Source organism: Pyrgilauda ruficollis, unplaced genomic scaffold (genome assembly GCF_017590135.1).
Source record: "Pyrgilauda ruficollis isolate IOZ18807 unplaced genomic scaffold, ASM1759013v1 scaffold2, whole genome shotgun sequence".
Lineage (NCBI taxonomy): Eukaryota > Metazoa > Chordata > Aves > Passeriformes > Passeridae > Pyrgilauda > Pyrgilauda ruficollis.
The window spans coordinates 4,453,148-4,467,956 of record NW_024519206.1 but is presented as its reverse complement, the minus strand read 5'-3'; the positions used below and the strand labels follow the sequence as shown (position 1 = coordinate 4,467,956).

The following is a 14,809-nucleotide window of genomic DNA, read 5'->3' as shown; positions in this document are numbered from 1 at the left end:
AGTCAAGTTGTTTCTAAACAAATATCTTTACTGAAAAAAGCTCTTTGTTTTATCGAAGAATTAAATTAGCTGTTTTTTTTCAACTAGGTCTGCTTTCTATGAAATCAACAGTAAATTATTAGAGGAGCATTTATTATGCTCATGTTCTTTTGCTGGATGCCATACTGAATGGCATTCCATTAATCTTTTGACTGGGAGTAATGGTAATCTATCAGGCTGTAGTAGCTTCCAGTTATTTGAGTCACTGTTTAATTATAGTTCTTTGGGTGTTTTTTTGTAATAAAGACACAATATTAGGACTTTCCTAGTGTTTTGAAGTTTCACCCATTTTGCAATTAATTAGATCAGATCTATCTTTGACAAGATATTTTAATATATATGGGTACAAAATCTGACTTACATTTTCTTAGCAGATGTTTTCTAGAATCTCAGTTACTTACGGATTCTAAAATATTTCACTATAATACCTTGTTCTGTCTCTTTCTTCATCACCCCTAAAAGGAGCTGAAGTGTTTTGAAATATTTCTAACTGATCTTCTAAATTTTTCCATCTTCATACGCCAGCAGGTCTGTGCCACTGCTGAGATTTTTTTTCTTTAATTACTCTCTATATTCTAAAGTCATACAGATGCAGTGCTTCTAGTGAGGGAGCTATGTTGCTTCTTAGTTTTTCTCACCAACTACTTCTACTTCATAACTTCATTTTTTTATCGTTTGCTCTGCATTTTCCCTTACTATGCTAAAGATGCCTTTAAGATTGGCTCCATGATGTTTACCACTCAACTAAGGCAGGCTTTGGGCAACAGTTGTACCTTTTTCATTACAGAATTGTGGCCATCCATATCCCACCTGTCATGAACTTCTCTTTCTGATTTTCTTTTCCCCTCTGCCAGACAGTTTAAGGTTGGGATTTTCCCCTTTAGTTTTGTGCATTGTGCTTTTATGAAAGCATCATGTATATTAGTTCATATGTTTTTATCCCTCTGCTGTCTGTATCTATATAGAGTGTAATCAGATGTGCTCATGGGCTCTTAAATGACCAGCTGATTCTTGTGCTTGGAGCACATTTCTGTCCTAGCAAAGCCTTATGAAGATAATGCTACAAACAGCAAGCTGTTCTGTTTCCTTTGGTTCTGAACACACCTTGAAGTTTCTCTTGGAAGGGATTGGCAATTCTCTTGAAAGTGTTTGGGATTCAGTTTTTATTTCACAATAGAGAATTCTATTTCACCTTTCCAGCCTCTTGTGTGAGGCTTCCAGCAGATAGGCCTTCCAGTTCTGGCAATACTGTGAGCAAATCCTTCCTTTGCTCTTAGAGCTACAGACTTATTTGTCTAGGAGCTAGATTTCCTCAACAGTTAATAAGTGGGGAAAAAAGCATATTCAGCAGTGACTCATCCCTCATGTTTTGCTACCTGTCTTAAATGGGGTTAATCACCAGAGGGAGGTATCTTTCTCTTCACTGATAAACAGAATCTAGATAATTGTTTCAATTTCATGTGTCATCTAAGAAACTTGCTGAGAATTTAAGCCATGTTTTGTCACCTCTAATAGCCTATAAATCTCAGCTCTACATTTTACTCCCTATTGGTCTTAGTCCATTTATTTCCCTGCAGAGGAGATGCTGTTACTTATATCCTGACTTGGCATACCTTGGGTGAAGACTCCTTCTTCCTGTTCCCAGAGTTTGTGTCCTGAGGAAGAACACATTGTAAGGAAGGCAGTTTAGAGAGTGATAAGGTCCCAGCACTTTTTTGCACTCTCTTGGCCTAAGTACAAGCCTCTAAAATGAATGTCTCTGCTTCTGGAGGACTGATTGTTGCAGTTGCCTTAGTTGGGTGAACTCAGCCTGGAGAGGGTAGTGTAGAAGGCAGGAACTGAAAGGAAGATCTCCCTCAGGTTATTATCCAGAAATTTGCCTCACTTTGAAATGCTTGTGCCTTGGATCTTTCATTCATTGTGACCAGGCTCATTTTAACATGACTCATTTAAAACATGAATCCCAACAACAATTGCATGCTGATCCTATAGTGGTGCTGTTTATAAGCATGGTCTCCTGCCAAGTGCAATTTGACATATTTGTGGATCTCAATTACAGCTGATGATGGCAAGGATGTCATCTCCACATTACAAGGACATTGTAACCACGAGCAGAACTCAGGTGAAGACACTTCAGAAAGCTATCTTTACATGTTTACGTACTGATTGTCAGTGTACTGCAGATCTTCCTTTGTGGCTTTTAATTTTTCTGTATTTGTTCGTTTTGGTTTTTTTTAGGTGCTATAGATGAGTTATTAGACCTGCAACCTGAAGAAAATGGTATGATGTGATTGTGCATGTCTGTTTCATCTGTTTCAATCTTAATAGCCAAGTATACTTTTAATCTTAGATCTTAATTTATTTCACAGTCTGAAAGGTACAATGAAATTATTCAGCTGCAGTATTTAAATAGTGTTAAAGGAAACTCAGCAGAGATGCAATTCCTGATGTTACAATATGAAGTAAACCTTATTGGGGATAAAATGTTTATACCAAGATTAGGTAGACTGGACTATATCCTTTTTGCCGAACTGAAGTAGGTTCTATTGTAAACCTTGCCCCTCCTATAACATTTCACAAATTTTTCATTTTGGTATTTTAGTTGTTGTGCTACAGCACTTGGCAATACACTAGTAACCACAAGATTTTGTTAAAAGTGTATGTATCAGAAAAAAATAATGTAGTCTTCTTAAAACCATGTAAGGACTGGTGACTTCTTTGAGAGAGAGAGCTAATTAAATCCTCTGCACTCTCCTTACACTTCTGTGAGATCTCTGGCAGCTCAGGGGGATGTGCTGTTTTACCAGATAACATATGAAATATCTGGGTTAAAATTTTATAAGTTTTCATAAGAAGTTAGAATGTTGTCTGTAATTTTTCAGTTACTTTTCACTCATATACCTCAGAAGAATGAATAAAAAAATCTTCAACAACCAAAACAATTGTGGCAACTCAAAAAGCAAATGAATCAAAGAAAAAAATCCCTTTGTGTGGTTTAGTCAGTCAGACTGAGAGCGTTTGGGGTATTTAAAGCACTGCCTTCATGGTAGATAGGACATTTGCAAACACCATGTCTTTGGATTTGCCACGGGCAGTGTCTTGCACTGGGGGGGAAGTTATCCATGTGGAGAATCACCCATGAAGGCAGGCACCAGGAAAGTTCCTCAGCTATCTGCAGAAGCAACCCTAATCTGTGAATAGATAAGGTAACAATGACTTCTTTTCTGTGGTTAATAAAAAGATCAGTGCATGTCTGATGGTGGCATTTTTTTTTCTTCTGGTTTTCTTCTTACTCAGTTCCATTCCTTGTTGGGCCTTTCTAGTGGAGATACAGATAATATATACAAATATTGCTCATACATGCTTAGCTGTGTCACTTAGAACACTTTTTTCTTTACTTAAACTGTTGAATTAATGCAAAAACTGCTGTGGGGTGTCTGCATTGGCTAAGGTTGGCTATGGCACTGTTGCAATATCAGCCCTTTGCCCTAATTTTACACATTAGCTAGCTTTAGACTAATGAATATTGTACTATTTTAAGTGGAGCAGTATAGGTAGAGGTACACTTTCATGTGTGCTTCAGAAGGAAGTCTTTATCATGTGTTGCCAATCATGTACTGTTGTAAATATTTTTAGTTTCTCTTCCCTTTTTTGTTTAACAGCAACAAAAAGAGGTAAGCTTACAAAGGAATTGTGAGCATTGCTAGAGGCTTGTTCAAACAGAACAGAAAGAATATAGTCACACTGTTCTTTCATTGTTTTAATGGAAGGTTTGGATTTTTTTCATGGGTATTTATAAGGTTGGGGCAGCATGTGCAGATTGAAAAAAGAATTTTGACTGAAAATGGGCAGTGAAAACAGAAACAGGAAAAGAAGTAATAGAAGATTCATGGGTAAAGTGAGAAAGTCCCTATCATTCTAGTAATCTAGCAGAGCTACCACATGAGTAATATCTCGGTAAGCAAGGCTGGTTTCTAGATAACCTTTATTGCAAACAAGAGCAAAGCCTGCTGCTGCTGCTTAGTCGGAGCAGCCTGAGCCTGAACACACCCTATCCTGCCCTGCCAGGGCTGCACAGTCCCCACAGGAAGATCAGGAAGATTGCTGGGCCACAAAATGTGTCACTCCTCAGATTTCTGGTGGCCATACAACCTGCAGCGAGACCTGGCTGCTTTCACATGTAAAGCTTTATGTTGTGCTTGCTGGTAAAGTCAAGATGGGGCTTCTGCAATGGTTCCCCAAATGGAGCAGAGCTTGGCTCTGAGCTGTGCTGCTGCATTTGTTCCCTTCAGGGCACTTGTGGTTACGTGTGGTGTTGGTGCTGTGTCGTAGCACATCTGCTGCAAATGCTGCTCCCTTTGCATCTCCCCCTGCAAGTTCATGAAGGGGCTTCCTGAGAGCATCTTTGAGGTGGTGATGCCCCATAGAGCAGAGTTCTTAAGGACATTTGAAAGAGCAGGTGTGTTTGCCCCATGGGGGGATTTACCCCTCTGTCTTACCTGCTGAATAACTTGAGGGAATTGGAGGTACTTGGACAATGTTAATATTCTTCCCTCTTTATCTGAAGATGGGAAAACAGCCTGAAAATTCTTAAGAACAAATTGTTTTCTGTGGTATTTTAGTTACAGTCTAGGAAGAGCATTAGGAGAATTGATGTGTTCCTAAATGTTTCTATTTCTAACGTTTAGGCCCTGTCAGGGAGTACAGAGGTATATCAAAATGTGAGTTAGACAGCAGTTGAATCTCACAGCTGACATCAGTAATGAATAAAATAACTTTAACTTGTGTTGGTTTATTTGTTTCTTAGTACGTAGGTGTGTGTGCTGACGCATGAGTCTATTTTAAAACACAGTTTTGTGCTTTTTTTCCTCCTCTGACTCAACTTCAACCATTTAATTATAAATTATTACAGCTGTTCCCAGGAAACTTTTCTGAGAAGGCTGTTGAGTTTCAGTAAAATGGCCTGTTGCAAACACTTGCTACTGTCAATCTTTTATCCCAACCCAAAAGGGTTAAAAGCATTTTGTAAGTTGAATGCAAATTGGAGAGTTCAGCTGATCTGCCAAAACTTTGGAAAACTGAAGTTTCTTCTGTGCCTTACCACAAGTTTGAAACAAGCATAAGTAAGATAAACTGATCTGGTTTTCAGGAATGTAACATTATCAGCCTTGTTAACCACCATTTTTGTCATCTGCAGACTTCCACAGTGGAGCTCCAAATGCTTCCAAGTAAAATAACAGTTGGGGGTCCTTGATAGTTCTTTAACTCTCAGATTGTTTTGGGAAGGGATAATGATCCTGGTTACCAGTTTCATGTATTTTGTATAACTATTTAACATTTCTAAATTAGGAAAAAATTGTTTTTAAGCAGCAGTGGCTCAAGTGATCCAAGAGATTCTTCAGCTGCAGTTCTGGTGCTGGAAAAACTAGCACAGGGAATCAGAAGGAAAGTGAGCCCCAATTATTTCTCAGCAGCTTATGAGAAGAAAAAAATACTATAGCATTGGTCAGCATAGGAATCTACCTCTGTGTGATAGACTAACTTTTTTTATGGGGAAATACCCCAGTCATTCAAGTATTGATCAGAAGGTCATAAGGGAGATCTTAAATCCCCAAGTCGTACTTTTTTTTTAGTTTATACCAATTTGGGGGTTTTTTTGAGTCTCTCATATAATGTTTCAAGAAGGAACATAAAAGTAGTATTTTCCAATTATTTAAATATTAGACTGTGTAATGATTTTGGTGTGTTTAAGAGATTTTTGAGCACACTTGTATGTAGTATTATTTTTAATGAGAAGCGAGTGTTAACAGCAGTGAGGTTATCTAAGATAATGAAGGGATTATTTGTTGCATGAGGTATAAACACAGATGTCCAAGAGAATTGAGTCTAAAAAGGAAAATAAATATTCATGCAAAAATATTCCATCTCACTTAACATACCTAGCCTAGATTGGCTATGTTTTAAAAAATTCCTTAATTTACTTTGTCTAAAAAAAATTATTTCTCTTGACTCTCTTGTTCTGAGACAGCTTCAAAGGAAAAGTTTGTGAGATCCTTGGAGCCAGAACTTGGTGATAAGGATGACATGGTGTTACTAAATGAGATCCTCAACGCCTCCTCCCTGGATGAGGGGGAATTCAGCAAAGAGTGGACAGCTGTTTTTGGACAGGCTGCTGATGTCACCATGAACTCTTCAGCTAGAGATGGGGAGAACACTTCATCGTCTGCAGTACCAGCACCATCAGGCTACTTACCCTCACAGCTGCTAGACCAAAACATGAATGACTTGCAGTCATCCTTACATGGTGAGAGCTCGTCTTGTTCTGTCAGTGTGTTGGGGTTAGGGTTTAGAGTATGATTTTCTGGTACCTAGAACTGTGGTGAGAGTTTATATTGTGCCATGGCTGCAGAAATTGTGCCTGAAATTAAAGCAGAGTATGGCCTAGAGAAAAAACACATGAGTAACTTACTTGTTTTTCTAGCCCTTCTCATTCAGTGTTTGAATGAAGTACCCAAAACCTAAAGTCAAGATTACTGTCTTGAACGTTTCCATTTAATTTTTTGAAATGTTCTCTTGAACTTTGAGATCTTTTTTTCCTGAAACAGAAAGTATGACTGGGTTTTTCTGATTTAATAACAACTGCTGTCTATGTTAAGGGGCCAAGGAACTAAAAATTATTACTGTATTTTTCTGGGGATACTATTTTTAAACCATGTAGTGAAAATCAGTTGCTTTTTTTTTTTTTTTCCCCACCCCAAGCATCCTATACATTGGATGTAGGGATATGGGTCAGGTAGAACGGGTTGTCATCCTATCAGCCATATAGGTGGATATCTCTTGCAGGCTGGTTACTGATGCAACACTCTCTCTCTCCTCTTTCTTCTGTGCTGTTAATTCTCTTGGCTTTTCCAAGATACTGCTGGGGAAAAGAGGGGAACTAGGGCAGACTTTTCCTGCTGCTGCTTTGGCCTTGAGGAAGAAAGAGAGGGAGGAAGGCAGGCTGGTGATAAGCAGCCAACAGCACCTACCTTTGCGCTCCTTGCAGTCTGGCTGGATCTTCTGTAGGGCTTTGCAAGCTGGAGGGGACTGTGCCTTTTTGGGCTCTGTCCCAAGTCATTTAAATCTCACTTGGGGAAGAGCAATATAGGAAACAGTAGCAGGCTGACCCCATCCTGGAGACTATTTCTTGGAACCTATGCAACTGGAAGAGTCACACATGAGGTAAAATGACCTGTGACATTTTGGCAGGAATAAGAAAGTCAGATTTACTTTATAATTAATACAGTTACTACCAGCAGCCCTAAAGCAAGATACGTCGGTTCATTGGCTTCAGCACTTAGATGAAAAATGGGAGAATGACATTTGTAATGAGACACAGGTTTAGATGTAGTGTTATAAGGTACATTGTTTTTAAGCAAATTTCTAAAAATAGCACAGAAATATTATGAGATTGATTTTTTTACACAGCTTTACATGGTTTAAAATATGTACATTTAAAATTTTGTGGTTTTAATTTGCACATTTCAGTGCAATTCCCATTTTTAAATGTAAATGTGTTTTTAAAGGAAAAGTATTTTTTAGGTATAAACAGCAAGCAGAGTTGTGTATCCTTTCTGATGTGGGTATTAGCTTTCATTTGCACTGGCATTTGGTGCAGTGTTAGAGACTTCAAAATCAGAATTCAGTAATGTTGCATTCAAGGAATAGTAGAAATGGAAAATCCATTCCAGTCAACATGGTATTCCAAAATCTTTTTTAGTAAAAAAGATAATAAAGCATAAATCATGTGGATGTTTTCAAATGGGTTTCCAAAGTTTGGCAGAAGATTGTGGTAATTGATGTACCCTGAAAAGTCAGGGTTAATCAGCTGAGTGATTGTATCTGAAAATAATCTTTCTTAATGTTTTGTTTCTTGTTTTAGCTTTCTAAATATTTCCAAGATTTTGTTTCCTATTTTTTAACAGAAGATGAAATTTGGTCCATTTTATAGCTTGTAAAAACTCAGCTTTAATCTTAAACTACATTTCATTTCACTTCACAACTTTTCTTTCCGAATTTCATCTTATCATTAAATATGGGAAGAGAGACTTTTTTTAAAAAATACTAACTGGAGTATAAACATATCCAGACATACAAGTTGGAAATATTAGAATATATTAATTATATTTTTACTGAGGACTTGTGATACATCTCCTGCATTTATTTCCCTAACTGGTAGGATTGCTTAATAATTATTCATTGTGAGGTGCTACACTGTAGCCTCAATGTTGCATACTTCCTGTGTGAATTTGGCCTTAAGACCATAAAGATTCTTAAAACTCACATGCTTAACTTTAAGCACATTAACTTTTCTATTAACTTCAGTGGGATTACTTACTTATTTTACGTTAAGCACACTCATAAATCTTTGGGGCTTTGTTTTCTCTCTGCCTCAGATCTTAATCTGTAAAACAGGCACAATGCTGTGCAGGTTATAAACTGTTACGGTCAGGAATTCCCAGCTCAAGAGTTTTCTCTGGCTGTATTTATAGGCAGCATCCAGCACAATGGGACTCTGAATTGCTATGGGGCTACCAGGTGCTGGTTTAAAATACATATAAATGTGTGTATGTGTGTGTATATATATAATAGAAGCAAAGCATGCTCCCAATATATCTTTTCAGCTCTGTAATTCAGTTGCCCTTCTACTTTTTCAGAGGAAGTGTTGGCTTTCTCTTTTCGTGATGTTTATGGCCTCATTCACTTACTCATTATTACCATTAAGGGCTCCTCTTTATCTTCCCTACATGTGCATATATTCTAGTTCATAAGAAAATGCACAGCTCACCATTTCCTTTTCTAAATTTAATCATTGCAATGTTGGTGAAGATGCTTGCTGAGCAGCAAGCTGTTTGGTTTCCTTGCTGTCTTGGCAATAACCTTTTGTCTGGTCACGTAACAAAGCCATTCTGTGAACAGGCAAACCAAAACAGGCTTTGGGCCAAAAACTGCTTTCAAACTGATAGACTGTGGTTTGGTTTTGAAAGGCAAAGTTGTTCTCTGTAGCTCACTAAAAATTTAGTTCATGAAAGTATTTCATACAAATTCTGTCAGTCTTTCCCAGTATCCTCATAGATCAGTAATTTCATTATGAAAGCGTCACATATTTTATGGAGTGTATTTGGTTGGATTTTTTGTTGCTGTTGTTAGGTGGTTCTTCTTTTCTAAGTGAGCTACCTGCTTTTCATTAAAGGACAGCCAGGCCACACCATGTCTTATGGATGTGCTGCCTGCCAGGCTTAGCCCAGGGACTCAAAAAGAGGGAGGGCTCCAAAGGAGTTCAGTGGTCTGAAGTGCTTTGCTCCCTGACCTGCCAAGCACTCCAGTGTAAAGGAACAGCAGTGAGGTTGCCAGGAGCCAGTTCCTGATTTTTCTGAAAGCACTGGGACTTGCACAGAAAGTTTCTGGCAGAGCTCCCATTCATTTCTGTCAGATTAGGATTTGGCCCTCTTTGTTTAAGCAGCTGAATTTACCTGTTGTCATTCATTGCCATATCAAACGCTTTCTCACAATGCATCTCCAAGCACACAAAGGCATTGCAGTCTACTGTAGTTGTGTATAATGTCCTCTTGTTTGTAACACAGGCAGAGAAAATGCCTGGAAAAGTATGTCATTCTGCAGGGGTAATGCCATGCTTTCCATTATTATCATTCAGATTTGCTCATTGGAAAACTATAAAACTTGAACTAAGGCTCTAAAACTTGAACTCTAAGATCTAGCTCACAAGAAGCTGGCTCACAAGCTTTTATCACCTTTGTCTAGAGCAAATACATGTGAGCACTCTGCATCCAGATTTTGAAGAAGTTTTTGGTTAGTTTCCTTAGAGATAGATACAGAGGATGTTTGTGGCTTTAAATTTTCTTCCTAATTCATGTGATTTTTACAGAAAAATGCTTCTTGCCTCTTTTTATAACATAGCTTGGGTTTTAGACCTTTCATAGGCAAGGTAAGATCAGAGAGTGATGAGAATAATCTACTGAGAGAGAAAGGGTTGATGTGACTGATGTGGTTGTTGCATTACCTGTCAGGATGCTGGGTGCCAATATCTGACAGGGCTCCCAAAAGAGCAGAAAGTAAGGGGAGTAAAAAAAAAAGAGTAAAAAAGGATGTGAAAGCATGCACGTGTAGAAAAAAAGAGACTGAATAAGGAAATGGTAGCTGGGTACATAGATGAGCATCCTGTTTGTTATACTGGCAAATTAGATGGATAATTGACCAGGCCAAACTTAAAGGATATATTAATTAAATTAGAAATACTATCTCCAGTCCTCTAAATGTAATAAAGCACATGGATTTAAATATCTTAAGCAAAGGACAAAAAGATTGGTTTTTTCCTAATATGTTTCTGCAGTATACTACCCCTACTTCATTTTGCCAGCCTGTTCATCTGGCCTTATTAACTGTATTTATCATTACTCTTTTGTGGATATAGAATATGCATGTAAGAAGAAAAAAATTATTTCACTTTTTCCTGCATAGCTGCTCTCTTCTTGCTGAGAATCTCCTTTCAAAAAGGGAGAAAAAATAAATAGTCCATTAAAATGTACTTTTAAATTAACTTGAAGTAATTAATCTTGAATTTAATTCTTCATTGTTTTGCAATGAATTTTTTTTCCAGAATTACTTCAAAATTAACTAAAAATTTAGGGTCTCTAAATAAGGTTTTGTCTGGAACAATGGATGAAATGAAACTCTTTGGACTTGGAAAAAATGTTTATTATGTGTGGTATTTCTACCCAAATGTAAGTGATTCTTTTCCCTACAGCTGTGTTCAACTTGATTACTGAACTGGCTTTTCTGTGAATGATTATTAACTGTGATTCAATAAGAGAAACAAAAATATTTTCTAGCCAGGTGAAAGGTTTGAAAACAGTGTAGTTGCCTGAAGCTGGAGATGATGAAAGTGATCTAGGGATACTCTCTTGTAAAGGGTGTTGCTCCTAGGCAGGTCTGACTGCTGACTTTGTGTGTACAAGGACAGATAGAAATGGCCATAAACAATACTCTGCTCCTCTGTCTGATGCTGCCGGACACCGGGGTGTTGGAGTTAACAAAGTAACTCCTCATGCTAATGCTGCTGTGCTACTGAATTTCAGGATGGGCAGCCAGCAGTGTGAGCCCACCATCAATACCACAGCCAGCACAGAAACCACACAGCCTGAATGTGAGTGATGACAAGACGCCTGTGAAAGGTGACAATCATGTATTTTTCCAGTTACTTGGCTTTTCCTTTTTAGGTTTTGTATCTTGTATAGTGTCTCATGTCTTCCCAGTTACTGTGGTAACAAAACTTATTTTTGTAGTAGCTACAGCTCAGTCTTGTGCTCCCTGATTACTCCATTTCACCTTGATTGGGTGTATGATGTGTGTGTGTATGTATGTTTTTGGTAGGCTTAGTGCAAATAGCATGTCAAAAGAATAATTTACTATATAACAAAGGAGTTGAAGCTACGCTTTCTTTTACCTACTTTAATTTAGACTCACACAGAATAGCATCTGCATGCACTTTGAGCTATACAATGTTTTCAAGCTCTAAGATTTAGCATTGTGGCTAAAATATAGCCTGCTGATAAGGCAGAATAGCCCTAATTGCAATTTTTTTTAAAATAAACATACATTATATCTGTAGTCATCTGTTTAAAACTTAATTCTGTTGTTGCAACTTAGCCAAGAGTGCATAGTCCTGCCATCTACTGAGACAGTGGCCTGCTGATTTTTGACTAGGATTTCCTGGATAAGTAAACCAGAATTATGTTGAATTCTGTTGCCAGTTTGTAGCCATTTCTGTGCATTCACATTTGATGATACAGAAGAAAGGGGTGATATGTATTTCTTCCTCTGAGATTTTTTAGCTCAGCAGAAAAAACAAAAAAGAAAGTTAAGGTGTTTTGGAAATCAGCGTGATTATGCAGCCTCAGGACTGGCACCAGCAAAAGGAATGGCCTTCAGCTATTTGGAAATCTGTGGTTCTGAAAGTGGCAGGTACCAAGAGGAGTGTCATGCCAGGCAGAGCCTATTTTGTCTGTAAATTCTTTGTGTCGCAAAGAAAGCTTTCATGTGCCATTATCTCTCTGAGAGAAGAGCATATCTTATTTCACTATCAGTATAAAACAAGTTGGGGATAGGGCCACAAAAAAAAAAAAAAAAAAGCAAGTGGAGATTTACCTTCTTCATAGCAGCCAAAGTTGTTACTGCTTTAACCTGAACATCTGCCCAGTTGGAATAAAAGCAGGCAGATGACCTCTGTGAAATACATATATCAATGTGGACACAGAGGTGCAATAGTCCAGCTGCTATTGGATAAATTCCCTATTCACAGTTTGTCTATATCCATCAGAATTAAACTAGAAGCTGTACTGGGGACTGCCTATCAAATATAACCCCTCTCTTTCTCTCTCCAGCCAGTGCCTTCCCATTAAAACTTCATTCCAGATGAGTAATGACCTTGTTGGTTGCAAAGTCACATGAATTGGATTTAGGGAAAGGAATTTAGTCCTCTAAGAGAGCTTGAAAGTAAAATCTGCCTTCACTTTCCTTTTGCTTGTTTGCAGGCATGCAGGGGCACACTCAAATACTTTTCATGAAACAAAGCTAGACAGAGTGAGATTGTTTCTATTTCTAGTTAAAGTGTTCCTGTACTTATCATGGCAGGAGCCATATAAAATACATAGCAGACATGTAAAACACTCATTCTTACTGAAGTTCTATATTCTGACAAAGATAGTGTTTTAAAATGCAATCACTCATTCTGATTTTCTTGTCAGAATGCCCTTGGTAATAAATTAAACAATAGCATGGCATTTGTTTGACCTCAGTCAAACATTCAGTCAGTTTTGTTTTAAAATAGCTGACAAGTCTGTGCATTTCTTTTTTCTTTCTTTTTTTCTTTCCAGAATCTACAAAGAATCCTAAAGACTTGACTGCTTGGTTCAGTCTCTTTGCTGACCTTGACCCATTATCCAATCCTGATGCTGTTGGGAAAACTGATAAAGAACATGAATTGCTTAATGCATGAGTCAGCTGCCTCTGGTAACTCACATTCTTCCCTTCATCAACACTATTTTGGAGTTTAAAAAAATAACTGAAAATGAGTATGCTGTTGTGAAATTATGAAGTATGTGCCATGATAATAAAACTAAAGGGAATTAATCCCCTTTTCTATAGGTACAGTTATTTGCTTTTGTTTTGTATAAAGAGTTCGCATTTATTTTCTATGTGGACTTACAAAAATGAGGTTAAGAATTAGGGCAGATTTCTTGCCAAATTAGATTGTCTGCTGAAACACTGTCTTTGCCTGGGGTGATGTGGAGTTAACACCGGAGCGAAATACAAATTGGAAACCTATTTTTTTATAATGTTTCTTGAGTAAATTTAAAAAAAAATCATGTAACTGAAGAGGCTGCATGAGTCAAACATCTATCATGTATATATCTATTACTGCTATGTTCAGATGTCAACTAAATTTGTTTTGTTAGTACTCACAGTTGAAAAACCTGTGCTGGAGCTAAATATTGAAGAAGTAAATTTGGGTCTGTGCAGCCATTGAAATTTTGCCCTTTCCAATCTAACTTATTTGACAAACTGCACTACATAAACATAAAGAGAAGTCATGCCCAAGAGGCTTTTTCTGAGTTTTTTCTCCATTGCACCAACAGAATTCGCACTTGTTTGCAGAAGTTTCTTGGAACGGATGCTTTGCCATGCCTTCAGTCCATTTCTGTTTCTGTTCTGAGAATTTTTCATCCAGTTTATTTCTGAAGCATGTGTTACTTTAAGCTTGTTGTGACATTAACTCTTTAATAAAATGATTTTGACAAAAACCACAACTTTATTCCCACTAGAATGCTGGTGTGCTGTGGAATTGATACATAACAAGCATCTGAAGATAAAAGATGACCAGTTTTTAAAGAGTACTGAACCCTTTGTTTCTGAATAGTAATCCAGAAGGAAGGACAGTGAGAAAATTTGAACTCAGTGTGGTGTCCCTTTGCTTCCCCATGAAAGAAGGGGAAAAGGCTCATAGAATCATCAAGGTTGGAAATGGCCTCCAAGACTCCCGAGTCCAACCTTGGAAGAAACAGTTCCCCTGCCAGCTAAACCACAGCACTCAGTGCTATGTCTGGCTGTCTTTTGAACACTTCCAGACACTCCACCACCTTCCTGGGCAGCCCATTCCAATGCCTGACCACCCCTTCAGTGGAGGAATTCTTCCATATGTCCAACCTGGACATCCCCTGGTGCACCCTGAGGATGTGTCACCAGGCAGTTAAGATCACAAGCTCTATGTACTGTACAGGACCCGCTTTACCATTTATTATATTCAGCCTTTTTTAATTTGCTTGATTTTCCTTTTGCATTGGTGAACTGTTTCACAGCCAGTTATCTGTACACTCTGTTAATCCCTGTTTCATGGTCTAATAGGTAGCTAAGTACCTGAAAATAACTATATCAATGTACAAGTTCACTGAATTGGCCAGCTTCTTCTTGAGTGCAGCAGAACATTGTTGGATGAGTGCACTGAGCAGCAGTAATGTGTTTTTGGTGCCTCCTGTCTGAAAAGCTACATGCCAGCAGTCGACGCGAGGTTGGACTGACCAGAGTTCATCAGGCTCAATCCTCAGCAAGCTTTAAACATCCCTGTTCAAACTATCATGTTCATTATCCCATCCCATCCCATAACCTGGAAGTGTCAAAGTACCTCAGTTGTTGCCAAGAAGTTTTTCAGATGCTT

At 38.0% G+C, this 14,809-nt stretch overlaps 1 protein-coding gene across 8 annotated transcripts in view; it reads left to right on the top strand.

The window, feature by feature from the left end:
- The window catches only part of ICA1 (islet cell autoantigen 1), a 65,947-nt gene extending 52,047 nt beyond the window's left edge, over positions 1-13,900 (top strand). For 2 of the 8 annotated variants that reach the window (XM_041466399.1, XM_041466397.1), the window contains 5 exons: positions 2,099-2,161; positions 2,278-2,319; positions 6,068-6,343; positions 11,175-11,270; positions 12,972-13,900. In XM_041466399.1, coding sequence (XP_041322333.1) covers positions 2,099-2,161; positions 2,278-2,319; positions 6,068-6,343; positions 11,175-11,270; positions 12,972-13,093 — 599 coding nt within the window. In that variant the 3' untranslated portion in view covers positions 13,094-13,900. The remainder of the gene's footprint in view (positions 1-2,098; positions 2,162-2,277; positions 2,320-6,067; positions 6,344-11,174; positions 11,271-12,971) is intronic. The other 6 variants (XR_005955017.1, XM_041466398.1, XM_041466402.1 and 3 more) reach the window with 6 other exon arrangements.
- Positions 13,901-14,809: the final 909 nt, after the last annotated feature.